At 41.2% G+C, this 24,490-nt stretch overlaps 2 protein-coding genes across 2 annotated transcripts; both read left to right on the top strand.

Annotated features, from left to right (window-relative positions):
• Positions 1 to 182: 182 nt before the first annotated feature.
• On the top strand, positions 183 to 3,334 carry LOC127804885 (probable galactinol--sucrose galactosyltransferase 5). The gene is made up of 4 exons (XM_052341969.1): positions 183 to 1,655; positions 1,846 to 2,023; positions 2,127 to 2,494; positions 2,627 to 3,334. Exons 1-4 carry the CDS (start codon positions 423 to 425, stop codon positions 3,188 to 3,190), a joined length of 2,343 nt encoding a protein of 780 aa, XP_052197929.1. The 5' UTR covers positions 183 to 422; the 3' UTR covers positions 3,191 to 3,334.
• Positions 3,335 to 5,103: 1,769 nt separating this feature from the next.
• On the top strand, positions 5,104 to 23,886 carry LOC127803894 (protein transport protein SEC31). The gene is made up of 3 exons (XM_052340507.1): positions 5,104 to 5,533; positions 21,910 to 22,188; positions 22,588 to 23,886. The coding sequence occupies exons 1-3, from the start codon at positions 5,270 to 5,272 to the stop codon at positions 23,698 to 23,700; spliced, it is 1,656 nt and encodes a 551-aa protein (XP_052196467.1). The 5' UTR covers positions 5,104 to 5,269; the 3' UTR covers positions 23,701 to 23,886.
• Positions 23,887 to 24,490: the final 604 nt, after the last annotated feature.

Here is a 24,490-nt window from a genome sequence, read left to right as displayed (position 1 = left end):
ATGAAAGCATAGAGAAACCCATGGGTCGAAGACCTTTCTCGATCGCCGAAAGCGACGTGTGGATAATCCAATTAAACAAAATCTTGCCTTAGGCTGACCCACCGAAACTTCATTTTTCTAAACAATGCGCCCTTGTCGGCTTCTTTGATCGAACCTTCCCAAAACGCCGTTGATCGCCTATAAATTTGCAGGTCCAAATCATGTTTCCGCCATAGCCACAGCAACTTTGAGCTTAATTATAAGAGCAAGCAAGTGTTTCATTTCAAGATCACAAAGAATCTTTCTTTCCATTCCCGGGTACTCTACTATATAAGCAGTACTTCTGCGCCTTTGCAACTTCATCGTTGCCTGATCAATCTTCAGATTTCAGTTTTCTCTCGGGCTATAGCTCTATCCCTCTTTAACCTTGTTTGCGTTCACCAATGGCTCCCAGTTTGAGCGAGGCCGGCTCCGATATCATGGAGCTTATCGACAGCTTTACTGGGTCGGCGATCACGTTGGAGGGATCAAAGTTCATGGCCAACGGCCATTTGATTCTCTCCGACGTTCTCCCCAACATTGTGGCAGCCCCATCACCCTACGGCGTTCCCGAGAAGTCGATGACCACCACCCCCGGCTGCTTCGTCGGATTCGACGCTCAGGAGGCCAAAAGCCGCCACGTCGTGCCGGTAGGCAAGCTGAAGGGCATCCGGTTCATGAGCATTTTCCGGTTCAAAGTCTGGTGGACAACCCACTGGGTCGGGACCAACGGCCGAGACGTCGAAAACGAAACCCAGATCCTGATCCTCGATAAATCCGACGACGGCCGTCCGTACGTCCTCCTTTTGCCGCTACTGGAAGGGCCGTTCCGAGCCTCTCTCCAGCCCGGCGACGACGACAACATCGACATTTGCGCTGAAAGTGGCTCCACGAAGGTTACCGGAGCTTCCTTCCGGAGCGTGCTATATATGCACGCCGGCGACGATCCGTACAAACTGGTGAAGGATGCCATAAAGGTTGCCAGACTTCATCTCGGAACGTTCAGGCTCTTGAAGGAGAAAACGCCCCCCGGAATAGTGGACAAGTTTGGTTGGTGCACGTGGGATGCATTTTACCTTACGGTGCACCCTCGTGGCGTCTTAGAAGGCGTGAAGGGACTGGTGGAAGGTGGGTGCCCACCTGGACTGGTCCTCATCGACGACGGGTGGCAGTCCATAGCCCGTGATGAGGATCCTGTCACCCAGGAGGGGATTGACCAGACAACTGCCGGTGAACAAATGCCGTGCAGGCTGTTGAAGTTCCAAGAGAACGACAAGTTCAGAGACTACGAGAGCCCGAACAAGCCGGTTGCCGTCGGCCCCAGCAAGGGAATGGGCGCGTTTATCAGAGACCTCAAGGAGGAGTACAAGAGCGTGGACTACGTCTATGTTTGGCATGCGCTTTGCGGGTATTGGGGTGGGCTTCGGCCCAATGTTCCGGGCCTGCCGGAGGCCCGGGTCATCCAGCCCAAGTTGTCCCCCGGCTTACAGATCACGATGGAAGATCTGGCCGTCGACAAGATCGTGAACAATGGGGTCGGGCTGGTCCCACCGGAGATCGTCGATCAGATGTACGAGGGCCTGCACTCGCACTTGGAGTCGGTGGGCATTGACGGCGTCAAAGTCGACGTTATCCATGTAAGTTCCAGACACCATGCTTACCAAATTCGACGAACGCGCGTGATTTTTAAATTTATTTTCAATAACTTTTGCCAGATTATCTTAATTACCTGTAAGAAATCGTAGAGATTAGTTGCTATTTAAATAAAAAATTAAGAAACTGATTACCTGATAATGGAAGTTTGGTTCCTGGGTCATGATGTTGCAGTTGCTGGAGATGATGTGCGAGGACTATGGCGGCAGAGTGGAGCTGGCGAAAGCATACTACAAAGCCTTGACATCTTCGGTGAGGAAGCACTTCAGAGGCAACGGCGTGATCGCAAGCATGGAGCACTGCAACGACTTCATGTTCCTTGGAACCGAGGCCATTGCTCTTGGCCGCGTCGGTGCGTCCAGAAATCATCAAATACAATTGTTTTATTCTGTGGAAAGCTTTGATGGGGATCTCTGTTGATGATTGATATTGATGTTTGTTGTTGTGATATACAGGTGATGATTTCTGGTGCACTGATCCATCGGGGGATCCAAACGGCACGTTTTGGCTGCAAGGCTGTCACATGGTGCACTGCGCTTACAACAGCTTGTGGATGGGCAACTTCATCCACCCTGATTGGGACATGTTCCAATCCACCCATCCCTGCGCCGAGTTCCACGCCGCCTCCCGGGCGATTTCCGGCGGTCCGATATACGTCAGTGACACCGTCGGGAAACACAATTTCCAGCTCCTCAAGACAATTGTCTTGCCCGACGGCTCCATTCTCCGGTGTGAACACTATGCTCTCCCCACTCGCGATTGCCTCTTCCAAGATCCTCTCCACGATGGCAAGACAATGCTCAAGATCTGGAACTTGAACAAGGTGAGGCTTCTTTGTCACATTCTATGTAAATTTCAAGATCGATTGGCAACTGTTAGAAGGTATAGAGAAGTCAATTAATTCTCAATTTGGATTACCGATCTGAACGTCGGTTTGATCTTTGTGTTGCGACAGTACACTGGAGTTCTTGGCGCGTTCAATTGCCAAGGCGGTGGCTGGTGCCGCGAGACGAGGCGAAACCAATGCTTCTCGGGATACTCTCACACCGTCACTGCGAAGGCCAGGCCAAACGACATCGAATGGAAGCACGGAACAAATCCGCTCTCCGTCGAAGGAGTGCAACTGTTTGCACTGTACATGTTCCGCGACAAGAAGCTGGTGCTGTCGAAGTCGTCCGACGCCATAGAGATCTCGCTCGCGCCGTTCAACTTCGAGCTCATCACGGTTTCTCCTGTCACGCTCATTGCCAACAAGTCAATCCAATTCGCTCCGATCGGCTTGGTCAATATGCTCAACACCGGGGGCGCGCTCCAATCGCTGGTGTTCAATGATCGGGCCGATTCGGTCCAGGTTGGGGTGAAAGGCACCGGAGAAATGAGGATTTTCGCGTCGGAGAAGCCAAGAGCCTGCCGGCTTAACGGCGAAGATGTCTCGTTTTCTTATGAGGCGCTTATGGTCGTGATTCAAGTGCCGTGGCCGGAATCTTCAAGTCTATCGATCGTTGAGTACTTGTTCTGAAATCGGTGTTTACAGTTCGCCGGCGGGCTTTCGAATTAATTATAAGTAACTGATTTCACTGTTTTGTTTTGTTTCCGAACTGATACACACAATTATGTAATTTCTTGCGATGATTAATAATAAGTAAAAGTAATTAATATTTAACAGCTCCCCTCTCCTCTCTTTTAATCCACTTTGTACGGCCCTCGACATCTATCAGTCTCCATTACTTAAAATTGATGTAATGTAAAGTAAATTTAAAACTCAAAATCTAACAAATTGTAAGATAATGTAAAAAAAAAAAACAAAAGAAAAGGAACAACTTCCATTATTAAGCCAAAATTCTAAATAATAAACGTGATCCTTATAAAGTAGACTTTCGTTAAGATGGCATTTTTGTTATAGTAAACATTTAATATAGTCACGTTTAAACAACAAATTTTTGAGCCATACCCAAATTTAATTAAGTTTTGTAATAAAATAACACCATTTTTCACTCCATAGAAATTGAAATTGCAATTAAGGGAAATGTGTTCAAAGCGACCCAAATAGTTAAATGGTGATTTTTTATTTGGATGATTGGTGGTTATGTGGATCGTTAGGAAGATTAATTATGATGTTTGATTTGTGTATTTACTTAAATATAATAATAAATTTATTAATTAAAAATTTTTATCATTAGACTATTTTGACTCTTCAAAAAAGAGAATGATCAAATGGTGTAGAACAATTCTCATGTAAACATTTTTATGTTTGAGTCAAATATTACATACTCGAATGTCATATTGAAGTTAATATTAAAAATATACATTTTTTGGAGTGAGAGTTTATCTATTTATAAAGGAGTATAGATTTTTCTCAAATTCACTATAATTATAATTATTTCAGATAATGTTCATCGTAATATTTTAAGATTTACCATAATTAAAATTGTTATGCTTAATATTTATCCTAACTCTTGAAGAGATTTTCAAATGCCAAAGTTATCGAGCTTGCTAACCTTTCAATTTAGGTAGTATCCATATAGCGGCTTATAATATTTAGGGGACAAGGATACTTCTTCTACATAGATCCTATTGATCTCTTGCCAATTCTTGTGACGGACTTTGAGAGTTCCTAGGACAATCTCTTAAGTGATCTTAGGGAAACTAGTCTTCCAAAGACTAATTCATTTTTCAGGGGATATTCTTTTGGAGAGAATTATTTCTAGTTTCTAATATTATTATGTTCTCCCACATGTAATTGATGCCTTATTTCAAGCCCAAATTTTGTTTTGAGATTTTTCAATGTTTAGGATTGGCCTTTTTTTTTATTTTTACCTATGACATATTAGTTTTGATTTTATAATTTGATAAATTAACTTGTAAAATTGATCGCTTATATCTTTTAATTGAAATTTAAAAAAACCCTTGCAATAACTAATTCTCGATGATTATGATAGTTTGGGTGTATTAACACATGGTTACGTCTTTTTATTTGGAATTTGACGTGTTTTTTAGATTTTGATATTTTATGAGATTGTCTTAATTTTGTTAAGTGTGCATTAATTCTTAAATTCTAGTGACTATGTTTCTTAAATTTCTCAAACCGTCCAAATTACTAAGCTATGATTTGGGTGGCTTGAAACAGATGGCAATTTAATTATGGTTTAAAAAGTAATTGAATTATCATTAATAGTTTAATTTAAAAAAATAATTTTTAAACTATTCCACCCCTAATCGCCACATGCCTAGAAGTTTGCATATAGCTGGGCCGTTTTGGGTCCGGAAAAGCTGGGCCGGACCAGGGCCCAGAAGGCCAAGCCCCCCAGGAGACCGAGGCAGGCTTTAAGTGACTACGTGTACGTGGGAAGCAAACGGCGTCGTTTGGCACATGAATATGATTCGGGACATCGCGACGTAAATATAAAGATAATAATAGAGTCGGTCTCCTCGGGTTTTCGGGTCATTTTGTTGGAAGTCGACTGGTCGCTTCAAATCAATTCCACTGCAGTATTGAGTTCAAATCCAAATAGAAGAAATAAATCCCTGAAACTCTTCTCTCTAGCAAGAACTGTAGGGATACATCTATATCCGGCTACCTGATTCTATATATAGCTCGATGACCACGTCGCGGTTTATGGACAAACAGATCATGGATCTATCGAATTCGAAGAGCAACGACGATTTCATCGATCTCAAGAACCCTCAAGGAGACCATATCGGCCTCGGCAAGAAGGAAGAAATCGAGCCCAGCTACGATTTTCAACCTATTCGTCCGATCGGAGCATCGCAACCGTCGAATTCTGATTCGGGTATTGTCGGCGGAACCAGGGCTTGGAACTCTGTTGACTCAAAGACCAATACTACTGGTATTGGCTTTAATGTAAGATCCCTCTCTCTCTCTCTCTACACACGCACACACGTATATGTATTTATACCGATCGTTCTATCTCTAACCCATAAATCTTTACGAACGATTTGCCTGTCTATCTTCACTCGAAGATTTTTAAATTGGATTTATATTCTTGTAGTGGACATTGCGTTAACCATTGTCTTAGGGTTAGGGTACATCATGTAGAATTCTGGACTATCTCGTCAGATGACAGTTTGTTGTGTGTAGGGACTGTTGTTATTAGCTGTGAATTTATGTCGAGTGGTGAATCAGTCAACTTCAATGGGATGGCTGACGCTACTGCAGACATTTAGAGGCATCTCTTTCTGATATGCATGTGGATTTGCTAGTAGGTTCCAAGCCTGGATAAAGGAGGAGTGTTGTGTTAGATAACCGACAACCAACGTAAAAGTTAGTCGGATCCAAAATATGAACTCTAGATAAATTATGAAAAATCATTGGGGTGTAACCCTTCATAGTGACACGCTACCGTGTGTAGTGTCAAGTGAGCTAGGGCTGCTACATCGGCACCCAGATGTAGTGACAAATGAGCAAGGGTCCATGCATTTATTTTTGATTAATGCGGGTAAAGAAGTTAGTCCAAAATTAAAAGCAAAATCAAAATAAAAAATAAAATCAAAATAAAAAACAAAATTCAAAGTCAAAACCAAAACCAAAACCAAAATCAAAATCATAGATTAAGGATTGGGTCATGGAACATATGAACATTAACAGACAAAGTTATGGAAGTGGTAGATGTGATGATTAGGGGAAAGATTAATATTACGTGCTTTCAATAGACGAGATGGGTAGGGAAAAAAGTAAAAAAATTATCAGAAATTGGATATAAAATATGGTACACATGAAATGATCGAGTAAAAAATGGAATGGGGATTATTATGGATAAAAGCTTAGTAAATGAGATGGTGGATGTAAAGAGAATAGGGGATAGGATTATTATGGTGAAGGTTGATCTAGGAAGAATGACTATTAATATCTTTAGTACATATGCACCATAAGTGGGGTTAGGTGAGGAGATAAAAACAAAATTTTAGGAGGATCTAGAGGGACTCATACAAATGATACCAAGGGGGGAGAGAGAGTGATTATAAAAGGTGACTTAAAGGGTCACGTAACGGCTATAAAGAGGTACATGGAGGGTATGGATTTGGGGAAATTAATAATGATGGTAAGTTTATTTTAGATTTTGTTATGGCATATGGGCTCATCATAACCAATACTAGGTTCAAAAAACGAGACGAACACTTAATCACATATAAAAATGTCACATCAAACACCCAAATAGATTACTTCCTCATGAGACAAGAGGATCGGTTATGTTTTAGAGATTATAAGGTGATACCGAGGGAGTGTTTGATTATTCAATATAGAAGAGAAAAAATCACATAAAACAAAATCTAAGAATTAGGTGGTGGGATTTAAAAGGGGAGAAACAATTAATCTTCAAAGAAAAATTAAGGGGTAGAAGGGAATGAAATGGAGAAGGACAGACAAACCAAATGTGGAGGGAAATAGCTACTGCCCTGAGAAGCACGACAAAGGTAGTTCTTAGAGAAACAAATGGTAGAGCCCCAAACCTTAAGAACTCTTGGTGGTGGAATGAAGAGGTATAATTGAAAATTAGAAATAACAAAACTTGTTATAAGGCTGTATATCAGTGCAGCAATGAAGAAAATCTAAAAAATTATAAAGAAGCGAAAAAGAGCTATTAGTGAAGCAAGGTCAAAAGTATGAGAATTTATATAAACGATTTGATACAAAAGATGGAGAAAGGGATATATATAAATTAGCTAAAACAAGAGAAAGAAAAATAAAAGATCTAAACCAAATGCATAAAAGATGAATGTCACGCACATAGGCCATGGCGCGACACCGGCTATTTTCTGTTTTATTGTTTTGCATTTGTGTTATGTTTTTATTTACTGGAAGCTGTAGTTCAAGTGGTTGGAGGCAGTTGTCTGCTGAGAGGTGTCCTAGGGAATATCCTACGTGTAAAGGGAGCCTAGGAAAGACAAAATAGTTAGTTATAGGAGGTGTAATCTGCTGAGGCAGCACCTAGGGCCAGAGGATGTATATATATCCGCTGTACTCGCCTGTCATGGTATGAAATCAGAGAAGAATCTCATTCCCCTTTCAATTCTCTCTATCTTTCTCTCTCTCTCCTTCGGGAATCTCTCTCTCTCTCGTTGCTGAATCTCTCCCTAAGAACCCTTTCTTCCCTTCTCATTCATACCGAATTAGAAGGTTGCATAATTGTCATTGCCAAGTCGTGACAATCTTGTATCAGAGCACCGATTTAGGTCTTCACGATAGGAGAAAAGATGGCGGATGGAACCCGCATGAAGAATTTTGAAACTCAGCTGCAGCTTGTCAACTCTACAATGACCGAGCTCCAAAATAGGATGGGTTAGATGGAGGCTGGAGGAACCCAGAACCGAGAGGCGATTCGAGCTATGGATAGTAGGATGGAAGGAGCCTTGGAGGGAATGGGTCAAAGATTGGAAGGCATGGAGCATAGGCTGGATGGGTCCATGGCTAGGCCATGAGAAGACATGCTACAATTCATGTTAATGTTCACACGGCAGAACCAGGTAAGAATGGCTGAAAACTTTCCCCTTAGAGATAGAAATGAGCCCATATTGCGGAGAGATGATGGGAATAGCGGTCGCGCCAATGTGGGAGTAGAGGCCGACCCAGAAGAAATGCTGGAAGGAGTGGTGGGTAACGATAGGAATGGTAATGATCGGAATGGTGTGCACAACGTGCAGCACCAGGGGTTCATGATGCCACGGATGGAGATCCCTACCTTCGAAGGGGTTAACCCCCAATGGTGGGTAAGAAAATGTGAGAGGGTGTTCGAATGGAATAACATCCCTATGGGGTAGTGAGCGACAATCGCTGCAGCATATTTTAATGAGGCTGTCGATGCCTGGTTCCAGGGGTGGGTGAGTGTACATAATGCATTTACCTGGGAGGAGTTTGTGACCAAGTTGTGTGAAAGGTTTGGAGAAAGAAACAGGGTGGATACCATTGAAGAATTTAACAAACTTAGGCAGACTGGGAGTGTTGAGGTATACCTAAGGAGGTTCGAGGATTTGCGGTCCTTTATGACTCAACAAAACCCGCACCTCACTGAAGCTTATTTCGTGTCAAGCTTCTTGAGTGGGTTGAGTGAAGATATAAGGCCCATGGTAAAAATGATTAGACCCCAGTCAGTGGAGCAAGCAGTTGAAAGTGCAAGATTGCAGGAAATGACCGTAGAAGCACTCATGAGAAAGCAGTGACAACAACACAAGGGGTTATCAACAGGGCCAGCCCACGGGGGAGGCAAGAGTGGTGGCACGAAACAAGGGACAGGGCCCAGTACAGTGCCTTACGGGGAGCAATTAAGAGAACAAAGGAGGTTAGCAGGCCTCTGTTTTAGATGTGGAGATAAGTACCACTTCGGTCACCGATGTAAGAGGCAAATTCTTTTGCTGAAAGGAGGAGAAGAAGAAGAGGTCAAAGGCCCCAGGGAAGAAGTAAGGAAGGAGAATGAATCAGAAGAGGAAAACAATGGAGAAATCTCACTGCACGCCCTCAAAGGGGTGACCAACAACAAGATCATTAAGGTAGCCGGGAGTAGGAGAAATCGGGGCCTACTAATTCTAATTGACAGTGGAAGTACACATAGTTTCCTTGATGAGGGAATAGCCAAGAGGCTAAAATGTCCACTACAAGGGACCCAACCTCTAAGTGTGACAGTCGCCAACGGTAGCAGGGTAGTCAGCAAGTCAACATGCAATGGGTTCACATGGGAAATGCAAGGAGAGGAGTTTCAGGCAAACTTGAGACTACTATAGCTAGGCGGGTGTGACGTGGGGGTAGATTGGATGAAGGAAGTAAGCCCCATCAGCTTCGACTTCAACAGGATGGAGGTATCTTTTGACAAAGAAGGAAGGAAAATGACGTTGTCAGGGGAGAGAGAATTCGGATCCTGCAAGATGATTTCAGGGAGGAAATTACACAATATGCTGAAGAACAAATGGTGCCAACTGTCCCAGTTGTTCTCGTTGATGGCAGTGGGGGAAGGGTCACTGGTGGCAGTGGCAGGAGGGCCCGAGGCAAAGATCAATGGGGAAGCACAAGTGCCGGACATGGCGTAACCCAAGAAGATCAACCAGGTACACACCCAACACCTAATTAATGAGCTGTTGGATAGCTACGAAGACCTATTTGTTGAACCCACAACCTTACCCCCAACCCGAACCTTAGATCATTCAATAAACTTGAAACCCAATGCAGAACCCATCAATATTAGATCTTATAGGTACTCCCCTACCCAGAAAACCGAAATAGAGAAGATGGTGAAGGATATGTTAAACCAATCCTTCATAAGACACAGCCAAAGCCCATTTGTCTCGCTAGTCCTCCTGGTTAAAAAGAAGGATGGATCATGGCGTTTCTGTGTTGATTACCGCAAGTTAAACTCCCTAACCATCAAAGATAAATTCCCCATACCCTTAGTTGAGGAGTTGTTAGATGAACTGCATGATGCCCATTTCTTTTCAAATCTGGACCTTAGGTCCGAGTACCATCAAATCAAAATGAAGCCTGAAGACACCCCCAAAACCGCCTTTAGGACACACCACGAACATTTTGAATTTTTGGTGATGCCATTCGGGCTCACCAATGCCCCATCAACTTTTCAGTCTTTAATGAACCAGATCTTTGAGCCATATCTAAGGAAATTTGTCCTAGTTTTCTTTGATGACATCTTGGTATATAGCCCCACCTTGGACCAACACATCTCTCACCCCAAAACCACCCTAGAGGTTCTTCAAGCTAACCAACTTTTCATTAAAAGGTCAAAGTGTGCATTTGGGCAGAATCAAGTGGAGTATCTAGGGCATTTAATCTCGGGGGCAGGGGTGAGTACTGATCCTAAGAAGGTTGAAGCAATGTTGGCATGGCCAAAACCCACAACCGTGAGAGCCTTGAGGGGATTCCTTGGGCTAATCAGATACTACCGACGATTTGTCAAGGGATATGGTACTATAAGTAAACCTCTAACTGAATTATTGAAGAAGGGGGGATTCAATGGGGGGCAGGAGGCCGACGTAGCATTTGAAAGACTAAAGAAAGCAATGAGTGAAGTGCCGGTTCTGGGACTACCCGATTTTAGCAGGCCCTTTGTAGTGGAGACAGATGCTTGCGAGAGTGGTATTGGGGTAGTTCTGTCTCAAAAGGGAAGGCCCCTAGCCTTCTTGAGTCGAGCCCTAGGTGGTAGACATGAAGGCTTAAGCATATATGAGAAGGAATTATTGGCGGTGCTGATGGTTGTGGAGAGATGGCGCCATTACTTGGAAGGAAGTAAGTTTATAATCCAAACTGATCATGAAAGCTTGAAGTTCTTGCTACAACAAAAGTTACAAACTCAGTTACAAAAGAAGAGGATGGCTAAGTTAATGGGGTTAAACTATTCTATATAGTACCGCAAGGGTAAGGAGAACGTGGCAGCAGATGCTCTCTCCAGGTGTTATGAAGACGGAAAATTGATAGCTATTACTATGATAGTGCCCGATTGGTGTAAAGAGGTGGTGGACAGCTATGCAGGGGATGATCAGGTGCAGGAACTCATGCAAGAGGTGGCAGTAAGGCCCCAAGGGACTGGAGGTTACACTCCTAAAGAAGGGCTGTTGCGACTACAAAACAAGGTGGTCATAGGCAAACAAGGGACCTGAGGAAAAAAATACTACAATCGTTGCATGAGTCTACCCTAGGGGGACATTCGGGAGTCCAAAACACCTATCTAAGGATCAAGCAGCTCTTCCACTGGCCAAGGTTAAAGGCTAACGTGAAGGAGTTCGTATCAGCCTGTGATACTTGCAAAATGTGCAAATACGAAAATGTGGCTTACCCCGGGTTACTCCAGCCCTTACTAGTACCAGAACAAGCTTGGATTAGTATATCCATGGATTTCATAGAAGGGTTACCTAAGTCAGAAAGGAAGGACAATGTGTTGGTGGTGGTTGATAGATTCACCAAATTTGCACATTTCATAGGGTTGTCTCACCCTTATACGGCCCAGGAGGTGGCCAGAGCCTTTATGGATAGGGTGGTGGCCTTGCGTGGAGTACCGAGTATAATCGTATCAGATAGGGACAAAATCTTCACCAGCAACGTGTGGCAGGAATTGATGAGGGCAATCGGGATAAAACTCAATATGTCGACTGCTTATCATCCTCAAATGGATGGGCAAACGAAGAAAGTAAACCAGAGTTTAGAAACCTACCTTAGGTGCATTTGTATCCTACACCCTAACCAGTGGCACAGATGGCTTGCTTTGGCCCAGTGGTGGTACAACTCTACCCACCACAACACCCTTAGAATGTCACCCTTTGAAGCCAATTATGGGTACAAGCCTCCAATATTACCTGCCATGGGGGGGCAGACTTTGATCGCTTTAGTGGAAGAATATTTATAGCAAATGAGGACGGTACTGAGACAGCTAAAGCAAGAATTAGCCTCAGCCCAGAATAGAATGAAACAGAAGGTAGATCGAAAAAGGAGTGACCGAGAATTGGAGGTAGGAGAGAAGGTTTATCTGAGGTTGAATCAGCTCCATCTAAAGTCTCTTGTCCAAGGGCCAGTTACTAAACTAACCCCACGGTATTTCGGTCCATTCACTATCCTAACTAAGGTGGGAAAAGTAGCCTACCATTTGCAACTGCTGGAAGGGTCCTGTATGCACTCCATCTTCCACGTATCCCTCTTGAAAAGGTCGTCAAGAAAGGAGCAGGTCAATCCCGAACTGCCACCCATGCCTAAAGAAAGGGAGAGGATAGAGGAACCCGAAGCAATATTGGACAAAAGGGTAATCCATCACCAAGGGGTTCCTCTCATTCAAGTGTTGGTGGAATGGCAGGGCGAAGATAAAGGAGATAGCAGTTGGGAGTACTTACCAGACCTCCTTCGGCGATTCCCTAGAACAACTAGCCTCCTCAGCATTTCTTGAGGACAATAAATCTTTTGAAGGAGGGGCAATTGTCACGCACATAGGCCATGGCGCGACATCGGCTATTTTCTGTTTTATTGTTTTGCATTTGTGTTATGTTTTATGTTTTTATTTATTGGAAGCTGTAGTTCTAGTGGTTGAAGGCAGCTGTCCGCTGAGGGGTGTCCTAGGGAATATCCTACATGTAAAGGGAGCCTAGGAAAGACAAAATAGTTAGTTATAGGAGGTGTAATCTGCTGAGGCAGCACCTGGGGCCAGAGGATGTATATATATCCGCTGTACTCGCCTGTCATGGTATGAAATCAGAGAAGAATCTCATTCCCTTTTCAATTCTCTCTATCTTTCTCTCTCTCTCCTTCGGGAATCTCTCTCTCTCTCTCTCGTTGTTGAATCTCTCCCTAAGAACCCTTTCTTCCCTTCTCATTCATACCGAATTAGAAGGTTGCACAATTGTCATTGCCAAGTCATGACAATGAAAATCAAAATGTATTAGTGAATGAGGGAGCGATTAAGGAGAGATGGAAGGATTATTTCACAAAATTATTCAATGATGGTGAGGACACAAGAGTTAGGTTGAGACATCTTAGTAACTTCGAAGGGAACGTCATCTATACATTTTATCGACGCATAAGTTCAAAAGAAATAAGACAAGCATTAAAAAAGATGAAAAATCATTAAGCGATGGGACTGAATAATATATCAATAGAAGCATGAAAATGCATGGGAAAAGAGGGCATCTCCTGGCTAACGAAATTATTTAACGCGATACCATGAAACTCTGGGAGAGAGTAATAGAGCAGAGGCTCAGGAAAAAAACAGATGTTTCGAAAAATCAGTTTGGTTTCATGCTTGATAGGTCAACAATGTAAGCTATATACCTATTGAGGCGCCTAATGGAAAGGTATCGGAATCATCAGAAAGACTTGCATATGATGTTTATAGATTTAGAAAAAGGCCTATGATAGGGTCTCTAGAGAAATATTATGGAGGGTTTTAGAGAAGAAAGGAGTCCGAATAGCCCATATACAAGCCCTTAAGGACATGTATCACAGTGTAGAGACAAAGGTCAAAACATACAGAGGGGATATTGAACCGTTTAAAATTACGATGGGACTGCATCAAGATTCTGCACTAAGTCCATACTTATTTGCTTTAGTAATGGATGAACTCACTAAACACATTTAGACAGAGATGCCATGGTGTATGCTATTTGCAGATGACATAGTGTTGGTGGATGAAACAAAAGAGGGAGTGAACACTAAGTTTGAGTTGTGGAGAAATAATTTAGAATTTTGGGGATTTAAATTAAGTAGAAGGAAAACATGATATATGGAATGTAAATTTAGTAAGAATGCAAGAGTGGAGGATGTTATAATAAAATTGGAAGACCAAATCATATAAAAAAAAGGACCATTTTCGATATTTGGGATCAGTGATTCAAAAAGAAGGAGAAATTCACGAGGATGTCACACATAGAATTAAGGCAGGTTGACTAAAATGGAAAAATGTATCGGGGGTGTTATGTGATGGTAAAATCCCATTAAAACTAAAAGAAAAATTTTATAGGATAGGTATAAGACCAGTTTTGTTGTATGGCTTAGAATGTTGGATAGTCAAATATCAGTATGAGCAAAAGACAAGCGTAGGGGAAATGAGGATGATAAGATGGATGTGCGGCCATATAAGAAAAAATAAAATTAAAATGAGATTATTCGTAATAAGGTAGGAATAATGCCAATCGAGGAAAATATGAGAAAGACTCGACTAAAATGGTTTGGTCATGTGAGAAGAAGACCAAGAGATGCTTCTATGAGGAGAGTTGGTGAAATAGAACAATTAGTCAAAAAAAGAGATAGGGGCAGACCCAAGAAGACTTTGGAAAAGACATTAAAGTTTGATATGAAGTGTATGGGTCTAAATGAAAATACGACAAAAAACAGAATTACATGAAAGTCTAGAATTCATGTAGCCGACCCCATTCAGTGAGATAAAGACTGGATATGTTGTTGTATGTTATTTAGTACTTTGGTTTATGAGGGGGTTGTTAGAACTTGCTGTAAGAGTGTGTGGATAGTCGGAATTTTGTATTTTACATCGAGTTGGGGTATATTTCTTTTTATCAGAGATAAATAGTATGAAGTTACAAGCTCCCGTAGGTATAATTTTCTTTCTATGTTCTGGAGACATCAACTAAAACCTTGTCGTTTTGAGGGGCAGGAAAAGGCGTCTGTCTTGGTTTTGGGTAACATCTTTAACAACCTTTTCATCTTTTTGAACACTTAATCTGAGATATCTAGACTAACCTTTTGCATAAAAGTTAAAATGTTGGCATTTAATATCTTTTTGATTAATTCAATCTTCAAGTTTTGCCACATCATCATCCATATTTTTATTTTTGTTTAACTCACATTCTATATATTCAATCTTTGACTTGCTCAACCTAAAATCTCTGGATCTTAACATGTCACTTCATAACTTGAGGTTTAGTATTTTTTTTTGGTCTCATTTGACAGGACAATGTTCTTTGTAGATAACATACATGCTGCAACTTTTTCTATTAGATATATTTAATAAGTTCATCCATCTCTAGAGCTAAGAATTAAGAGCTCAAATAGGCACTTGATGTAATTCAATTGTAATTTGGACAGTCAAATATATCTTCTTCAATCTCTAACCTTTTTGAAAGTCAATAAATACCATTTTTAAATTCTTCTATTTATTTCTGGACTTTTTCTATTAGATGCTTTTGTAAGCAATTTTCTTCTATTCTTGACCTATTAGTGTGAAATTAAAATGAACCTTAGAGATCTTGATTTTTTTTTTTTTTTTTTTTTTGGGGGGGGGGGGGGGGGTTTAACCCTTGGTTAATCACCCCTTCTCAAAGTTTCATAGTGTGGTATATTAACTTGATCTCGTTGTAAGTTTTACAACTTTGAACATCTCCTTTGGTCTTGTAAATGGATACTAGAGTGTCATGAACGTAGGGCTTAAGGTAGGATCAATTTGTGAATCGAAAGAATCCGATTCAGCTAAGGCCAAGAACATAAGGAAATTAGGGGGGAATTTGAAAGAATGAGGAAGAGATTAGAAGAACAGAAAAGAAGGAGATGAAGATCAAGAAAGGGGAGAGAATTCGGAGGAGGAGAAATCAGATTCAATTCATTAATTTCTGGATGAGAAACAAACCTATTACAACAACCTTATGTAGGCATATCTGCCTTCTAATAGCCTAGCACATGCTACCATGTGCTTCTAACCACTTGCTAAAATATATCCTAACAATTATTATAAATGTATTATAAGATTACCCCTTTATTATATCACATAGAGTTGTCACGCCCTAGATTTTCTGATACTAAAAATCATTGGGTATTTTTTTTTTTTAAATCTCCTTCTACTCAAATTTCAATTCAAAGCTCTATGCATTATTTCCCAATTATTTTAGCAACTAGATTCTTTTATGGGGAAAAAACTTTTACTCACGAATTTCCAATTTAATCACTAAACAATTTTCAAAAATCCACATAATTTAGCAGATCCAAAATTAAACATCTATAATAGGTGATTGTCATGACCAAGGAGCATTAAAGGGGTAATATAGTAATAGGCTTATTAGGAGATATTTTAGCAATTAGTTAGAAGCATGGGGCTGGTTATGCAATTTGATATGCCTATATAAAGGGCTACTGTAATCAAATGGGGATATGCTTGAATTGTTTGAATGAAATTCTAATTCTCTTTCTCTACAATTCTCTCTTATATCCCTCTCGTTTCTCTCTAGTGCTCTCCCTCATTTCTCTCTAAATTCTTCCCCATTTTTGTCCAATCTTCCCCTAATTCCCTTTGTTCTTGGACTTAGTTATATTAGATCCTTCCGGTTGCCAATTCGAACCCTAGGTAAACTCTAGGTACATGACAATTGGTATCAGAGTTACCGATTCTCAGAAGCTCTTAGCCTTTCATTTGTGCATTGTTTTTGGCAAATTCAAGTAGCAGTGTCGGAGGCAAGTCAAGTTGTTGAAGGCGAGGACGAGACTCACTTCAAAGGCGACTTGAAGGACTGTAACAGAGCCATCAATCCTTCGTGGTTCTTTTTGTTAACCAAGGCCAATTCCGAGTGATCAAGATTAAGCGATCGACTCGAAATTGAGGCTTGTCGAACTACAACAAGTGACAAATTGGAGGCGAAGTTGAATCGTATCCAACCAAGTAATTTCAGAATTGATGGATTCGTAGGTGAGCAATTCTTAGAAGGTTGACAGAGTTGATAGATCTTCGACAATGGTTTCGATGAATACAGAGCCTTGGACGGTGATAGGGTGGCGAATTCACTAGTGATTTTGATTTGGGTAGATAGTGTAGGGAGGAATTGAACTTGGATTTGAAAAGGTGAGAAGGCACGAATCTCTCCATTCTTATTAGAGCGAGGCCCAAAGTTAGGCCAGGAAGTTGGTTGAACAACGATTTAGACAGAGCTCAAGGCATCGAAGAGAAGCAGATTGGAGCGATCGGAGCCTACCGTGATCGTAATTGGATTCTGAGGACTTGTTGATCAAGCCGAACTCAAGGAGTATGATGGTCCTTCAGGTCATGGTCGATGATTGGGTGAGAAGGAGTCAATAGGAGGTGATCATTGAATTCACAACAACCGCGAGCAGAGTCGATCTCGACCATCCAAGCGAGCTTAGGGAGCGACAACAGAGATGGTGTTGGATGGTGATTGGGTAGTAGCTTCATGGCTGTGGTTTCAATCTGAGTTGAAGGCAGGGTAATCCGTTTCAGTGATTAGGTCCAAATTGAGAAGGCTTGAAGGTGACTTGGCTGGGTGATAATTCCAACAACTGCGGACATCTGGAAGGTGGTTCGACGTTTGGAGGTATTAATCTCCAATAGTGATTTACAAAGGTGGTCTAGTGGCAAATTCAACGGAATTGGAAGTTTCAACAAGTGACCCTCGGCCACTAATTTCAAAGGTGACTGCAATTTGCCACCTATTGGATCAATTTCAAAGGTGATTGTTGTGAGGTAGTCACAGTAGGGAAGTGTGGGAATTAGGATGAAAGAGTTGCGGTTTCTTGGCTTATTGCTTTTCTAGCCCGTGAGATTTCGTCTAGGAGGAGTAGTGCACGAATGAGACCAATGGAGTCTCAATTGCATCAGAGGGATGTTGCATTTTTAGTAGGGTGTCTTGCTCATAAAGCCAGGGGAAGCAGTGCACCCATGAGGCAATTAGAGCCTCAATGGTAGCAGGATAAGGTTGCATATTCAGTTGGCAACAACAAGAATCATGAACAGTTTAGCTAGAAGAATCAGGCAAGGGAAAAGTTGGATAATGAGTCTAATTGAATTGATAGGAAACCCAATAGCAAGATACATGGAACGTGCAAGGAATTCGGACATATGTTACACGAACAGTTACAGGAGTTTACAATGATACTAAGAAGTATCATTATAGCTTTCTCGCTGAATTCTTCGAGCATTATTGCAAAAGTCTTAACAAAGAGGACTTCCTTAAAATGGAGCAGTCGAAAAAGGAATACCCTCATTTAGGCAACGGAATTGACAAGGAAGGTGGTTGTCACAACTATGCTAGCAGCGACAGTAGCAATAACAGGGGTTTGGTTCGGCGTGAGTGGACAAAAAGAAAGTTAGGAACACTCTGATTCCTTTGGAAAGGAGGTTGTTGATAAGGATGATCTAGATGATAATCATGGAAGTCCAAAACAAAAGATGCTTGAGGTATTCAATTAGTTGTCAGGAATAACAAGAGGCACCAAGGAATTTCAAGAATTGGAGAGGGATTCAGCTGCAGTGATTGAGGAGTTGAAGAAGAAATAATACCTCAGGATGCACCTACTAAAAGGCTGGAAGAGGAAAGTGGGGAAGTATTTGATGAAGTGACAGAGGAAGTCAAGGCTGACACATTACCCTTGATGGTTAGAACATGGGCTGGAAGACTAGGGGGTATCCCAGATCAAAATTTGGCTATAAATCATGTGAGGGGTGAGGATCTTGATGGAGGCCATGTTTCAGCCATTGGAGAATCTGTGGAACGTTCTCATCCCTCCCAAAGCAATCAATATGTTCAGACAGGAGGGGCAATTGCAGGGATGGACACAGAAACAACATTGGAGGAGAAAATTGTGGAAGATAAATATGGGTTGTACGTCGATGATCAGGAAACAGCTCTAGAGAAGGAGTTTCTTGCTGATGTAATTGTTCAAATTCCAATTGGTGAGTTGCAATATTAGGGCGGTTTTTGGTTGGCAAAGAAGATTGAGTCCCTTACTATCACTGGAAATGGCATGATTGGGCATGTATCCCTAGTGAAAACATCTTCTAACGTTGTGAAGGTGTGTGGATTGTGTAAGGAATTTAAGGGACAACTGGTAACTGGTGGGAAGCTAAAAGAGATAGCTGAAGAAGTCAAAAGTTTGGTAGCGAGGAACAAAACTATAGCTGCTCTATTGGTTCTTGCTCTAACGGGCAAATCCAAGTTTCTGTCCACTGTATTGACGGAGGAACCGACTGCTAGAATTGGGGTCGCGGCAGCACCTAGTTCTGGTGCTCACAGGCAACCCTCGTCTAAGTATCCAAGGCAAGTCTACAATTCGCCATTGCTGCACTTTCAAGATGTTGCTGGTAGTTTTGCAATAGAACATGGTAATGGGCTGGATGGAAATGCAATAACAACAGCTAGGGATACTTGCTTACCTTACTTGTATGGGACGGGGATGAAATATCAAAGTCAGTCACGGATACAATTAATTCTTCCTTTAGACTCTAAGTTCCAACTACTAACCATATTAGGTCGGGTGTGGTTGATCATGTTCTTCAATGGAAGACCGAATTTGATTGGACAGCTATAGGGGGGGAGGTGGTTGTATTGGGCTTGCATTCGATAAAGTTTCTCCTATGGAAGTGGGGCAACTTAGGCTTGGGATTGATCTTGGACACTTAAGAACAAGGAAGAAGAAGAGGCCTAGAAGGAGAAAGAAAGAAAGATAAATCAGATAGAAAATGCTGGAATCGGATGAAGCAATGGCTACTTGCTGCAAGTTCTTGGGGACAAGAACTCTCTCGAGGAGAGGAGAATTGTCATGACTAAGGAGCATTAAAGGGGTAATATAGTAATAGGCTTATTAGGAGATATTTTTAGCAATTAGTTAGAAGCATGGGGGTGGTTATGCAATCTGATATGCCTATATAAAGGGCTATTGTAATCAGATGGGGATATGCTTGAATTGTTTGAATGAAATTCCAATTCTCTCTCTCTACAATCCTCTCCAATCTTCCTCTCGTTTCTCTCTAGTGCTCTCCCTCATTTCTCTCTAAATTCTTCCCCATTTCTGTCCAATCTTCCCCTAATTCCCTTTGTTCTTGGACTTAGTTATATTGGATCCTTCCGGTTGCCAATTTGAACCCTAGGTACATGACATTGATTAAACTTTCGAACTATGATTCTTCAATGATATGACAAGAATACCCCTTTTTGGCATAATACACAACACTTCCAATCTTGGCAATCCCTAGAATCCCAAGCTTTTTGGGTATCAAATGCTTTTATGTTGTTATAAATTTTTTCTGGAAAATTCTTGATGCTCTTAGGCATCTCATATAATTTTTTTGGAATTTTATAGACTATTTTAACCCCCCAAACAAATTCATGTTTAGTCTCAGGATTTTTGGTGTTCATTGTACAACCTTTTGGATTTGACCTCTCACTACTCCTCAAATGATTTTCACCTAGTCTCAATGTTTTTAGAATAAACTACAAACAATTTTGGACATCCTGCATATTTTACAGAAATTTCCAAAATTGTTTTGACCCCCATTCAAACTACATCTTTCTCTGGTTTCAGCATCCTAATAACTTTCTGGGCAAAAAATACATTCTGAATTTATTCACATAACAAACGCATTATTAGAAAATATATGTTTCTGACACGTATTGGACATAAGATTGGACATAAGATACTCATTGGACATGTCAAAAAATGTGTTATGCCAAACAGTGTCTTAATCTTTTACTACTACTTCCATTTTTTAAGACATTTAGGACATGTGATTGATACATGTGTTCCTTGCATTGCGTTGCAGTGGGCACATGTGTCCATGAGTTGAACAAGCTTAAGGGTATGGTAGAGGGTGTTTTTTTCTTTTTGGCCTAGTAAGTTAATTGAGAAAGGGGAAAAACCCACACAGTATAGGCAGAGAGCTGAATAGAGATCATGCAAGTTCAGAGGGTGGCTGTACTAAACTTCCACTTCCAATAGAGTTTTTATTAGAGGTATAGATCTCTCGTGTAAAACCTACAAGTACAATAAGCTTTTGGGCAAGGAATTAAAAAACAAAATTGAGCATGTTACAGATAAGAGTAATATTATGGATTTAATAGTATCTTTATGTTGGGGTAGTGGTTTCTTTCAATTTTTAATATGCTATCATTACTATCGACTCTATGTTATCTTCATATTGGATAAATGGCTATCATGATCATAAATATGAGTAGTAAAGGCAAATATGTAAAAATATTATTTATTGTATCTCAGTCTATATGTTTTCCAAATCACCACATCTTATGTCTGTATACGTGTGTTTTTGTATATGTATTCATATTGGTGCTTCTTAGAAGATGAATGGTCTTGTTAGTTGCATGTATATCATTCTTGAAACAACCTATTGACCATAATCATTTTGAAGAATGTTTTGGTTCACAAGCAGCCTTGCCCATGCTTTATTCTGAAGGTTGTTTTGATCTTCTCCATATTCCTCTCTTATGTCTTGTTTGTCTTTTCTCTTCATTTGTCTTACTCATAATGGATATGCCCATTAAAAAAAAAAAAAAGAAGAGTTTTTTTATTAACCTGCATATTCCCAGAGGATTCTTATTCATCAAGGCTGAGTTGGCTCTATGGCCTTGCATTTTTAGCTCTCATCAACCTGCCGTGCTCAGCATGGAAGGTAAGTTGAAGAATGTTTACCGTTGTTGCATGATGTGTTGGTGGTTGTTTCTGTTTCTTCTGTCTAAAGACATCTGGCACTTTCAATGTATATACCTGACTCAGTGTTCCTGTTTTAAGATATGGATAATGATTTTGCATCCTTTAGACTTAACGTGAGTTGGGGGTATACACATGCTCTAAATGGAAGCTGCTGATGCCTTCCCTTGTGGTTTCCCAAATGTGAACTCCATTTGAAGCAGGATTTATGACTAAGGATGCAATTATTTTTCGTGTTGCGAAAATAGCTGTGTATCACCATTCTATTTCTTGAAAAGCTATTTGTAATCAACTACTTTTCCCCCCCTCACCCTAATGTATATTTTATGCTCCTATGATATATACAGAATTATAGTTCTCTCGAGTCCATTGAACCTGGAAAAGTCATTTCAGAAAAGGATCGAAAGGCTAATAATGCAGCTCTGGTGTCCGAGATTGATCAGGCCATGAAGAAGCATGTTGATAACCTACTGCATGCACTAGAAGCTGTTAGTGCACGAATATCTCAGCTGGAGAGCAGAACTCGCCATCTTGAGGATACAATGGATGATTTGAAGGTTTCTCTTGGGAACAATCATGGAAATACTGATGGTAAACTGAGGCAGCTGGACAACATTGTTAGAGAGGTATGTTCTTCCTTTATTTTGCCTGAACTATTAATTCAAATTCTTCTGCTGTCTTCTGTGCTGGGGGAAATTAATCTGGTTTCTTGGTCTCTTTATTCAACTTAAGTAGTATTCTTTCTTGTTTGTATTTTCTTCTTCTTTTTTTTTTTTTGGCTAAAATAAAAAAGAATGGTAGGGGGCAACAGGTATTCATGACTTGCTGGGACATGACCATAATTGACCGTCTCTACTTGTCAGGAAACTGGAAGAAAGATGAGGACTCCAACAGTCCTGTTTTTGTTTTAATTTTTTTTTTTCCTTCTCTTATTTTTTGGTCATGGGTATCAAATGGCATATTACCGTTTAGTTGATCATTCTGTTGCACTTGATGACTGTTTACCAGCAAATTTAATCCTGCAGGTACAAGCTGGTGTTCAGGTTATAAGGGATAAGCAAGATATAGTGGAGGGTCAGCTTCAGTCTGCAAAGCTACAAATGTCCAAGGTAGAGCAGCAAACAGAAACTCAAAACACTGTTCAATCAGATTCTTTGCAACAGGTTGCATCTGCTTCTCAGCAGTCTCACCAACAGCTTCCCCCTGCCATTATACAACCACCTTCTTCTATACCCTCACTGCCCAATGTTCCTCCACCTGCTTCATCGCACAATCTGCCTCCTCCAGTTCACGTTCCAAACCAGTTTCCTTCTAGTCAGAATCCTTTTGTGGCTCCTAAGGAACCTTTTTTCCCTCCCAGTCAGAAGCAAGAACCCACAAATCAGCAGTACCATGTGCCTTCCTGGCAGCTGCAAGCCCCTTTTTCAACACCCCCCTTGCAGCCCTCTGTTCCAGCGCCACCACCACAACAATACCAGCCACCTCCTCACCCTCAATATTCTCAGACTACCACTCCGCCTCAGCAGCACCCGTCTTTCTCAACAGTTTCTCCTCAAACTCAACCTCCGCTGGGGCACCATCCTGATGAAGCACCCTATCCTCCGCCTCAGAACTATCCACCAAGCCTGCACCAGCCTCCACATCCCCCCGGTGGAAATCATCCCTCCCAACAATTTTATGGGGCTCCGTCCCAAATATACGAGGCACCATCCAGCAGACCGGGTTCTGGGTATTCTAATGCATATGGCCCTTCATCTGGGGCGAATGAACCTTATCCTTATGGCGGACCCCCATCTCAGTATGATGGTGGCTCCATGAAACAGCAGCAACTTCCTCCAGCTGCAGCCCAGGGTGGTGGAAGCAGCTATTCCCAGCTTCCCACTGCTCGTATACTGCCACACGCACTGCCCACCGCATCTGGGGTTGGTGCAGGGTCTGGTTCTGCTGGAACTGGTAACAGGGTTCCCATGGACGACGTGGTTGACAAGGTAACAAATATGGGATTCTCAAGAGACCAAGTGAGAGCCACAGTTCGGAAGTTGACAGAGAATGGTCAATCAGTTGATCTGAACATAGTGTTGGACAAGTTGATGAATGACGGTGAAGGCCAGCCCCAGAGAGGCTGGCTCGGTCGGTGATTGGTCTTTTTGCTTATGTACAGTTATTTGTGAGTATTGTTATGAACCAACTGCTGGCTTTGCTTTAACCTGTGCCTATGGGGGATAATTTGCTTGTGGATGAGGGGTGCCCCTTAAATTTCTTTGTTATTTTATTTTATGCTAATATTTTCATTACATACTTATTGCGGAACTTCTAATTGCGCCTCTGGTTGTGTTGTGACCATCTATTTTGGGATTTTGGGCCTCTGTACAACTGAAATAAGTAAAGCAATTCTGCCTCCCTCTCTTCTCTGGTGCTTGCCCTTTAGGACCTGGAGGCATCACGAATGCTATGTCATATGGTTGGCCATTGGGTCTGCTTCAGTGTTCTGTTCTTATTCGATAAAATCATCGTTTGGTCGTTCCTTAAAACACTTTGAAAGTTACTCATTATTTTCTGTATTTGAAATTTAAAATCGTTATCTGATTCAGAATTTAAAATTTCATTTAATTTTTGTTAGATTATCCCTTGTAAAAAATATATGTATTGTACTATATATAAAAATATTTATTATGTTACTTAAAATTAATTTTCAAACTATCTAAAATGCAGTCAAAATGCGTCTAGTCTTTAGTTATGTCATTCGCAGCAAGAGCAAGAACAGACTAAGGATGGCAGCTTGAACCTTTCTTCTTGTTGGGTGTCTACCCTGATCAACAATTATTGATTAGACTCGTAATAAACACTATATTTTATTGGGTAAAATTAATAAAATAATCTATTTCGATAGTTAGGGGCCTTTTTATTTAAAATAAAAAATAAAAAATT

The sequence above is a fragment of the Diospyros lotus genome, chromosome 6 (genome assembly GCF_014633365.1).
Source record: "Diospyros lotus cultivar Yz01 chromosome 6, ASM1463336v1, whole genome shotgun sequence".
In the NCBI taxonomy this organism is placed as follows: Eukaryota; Viridiplantae; Streptophyta; class Magnoliopsida; order Ericales; family Ebenaceae; genus Diospyros; species Diospyros lotus.
Note: the sequence above shows the minus strand (reverse complement) of the source record. Positions and strands in the feature narration are given on the sequence as shown.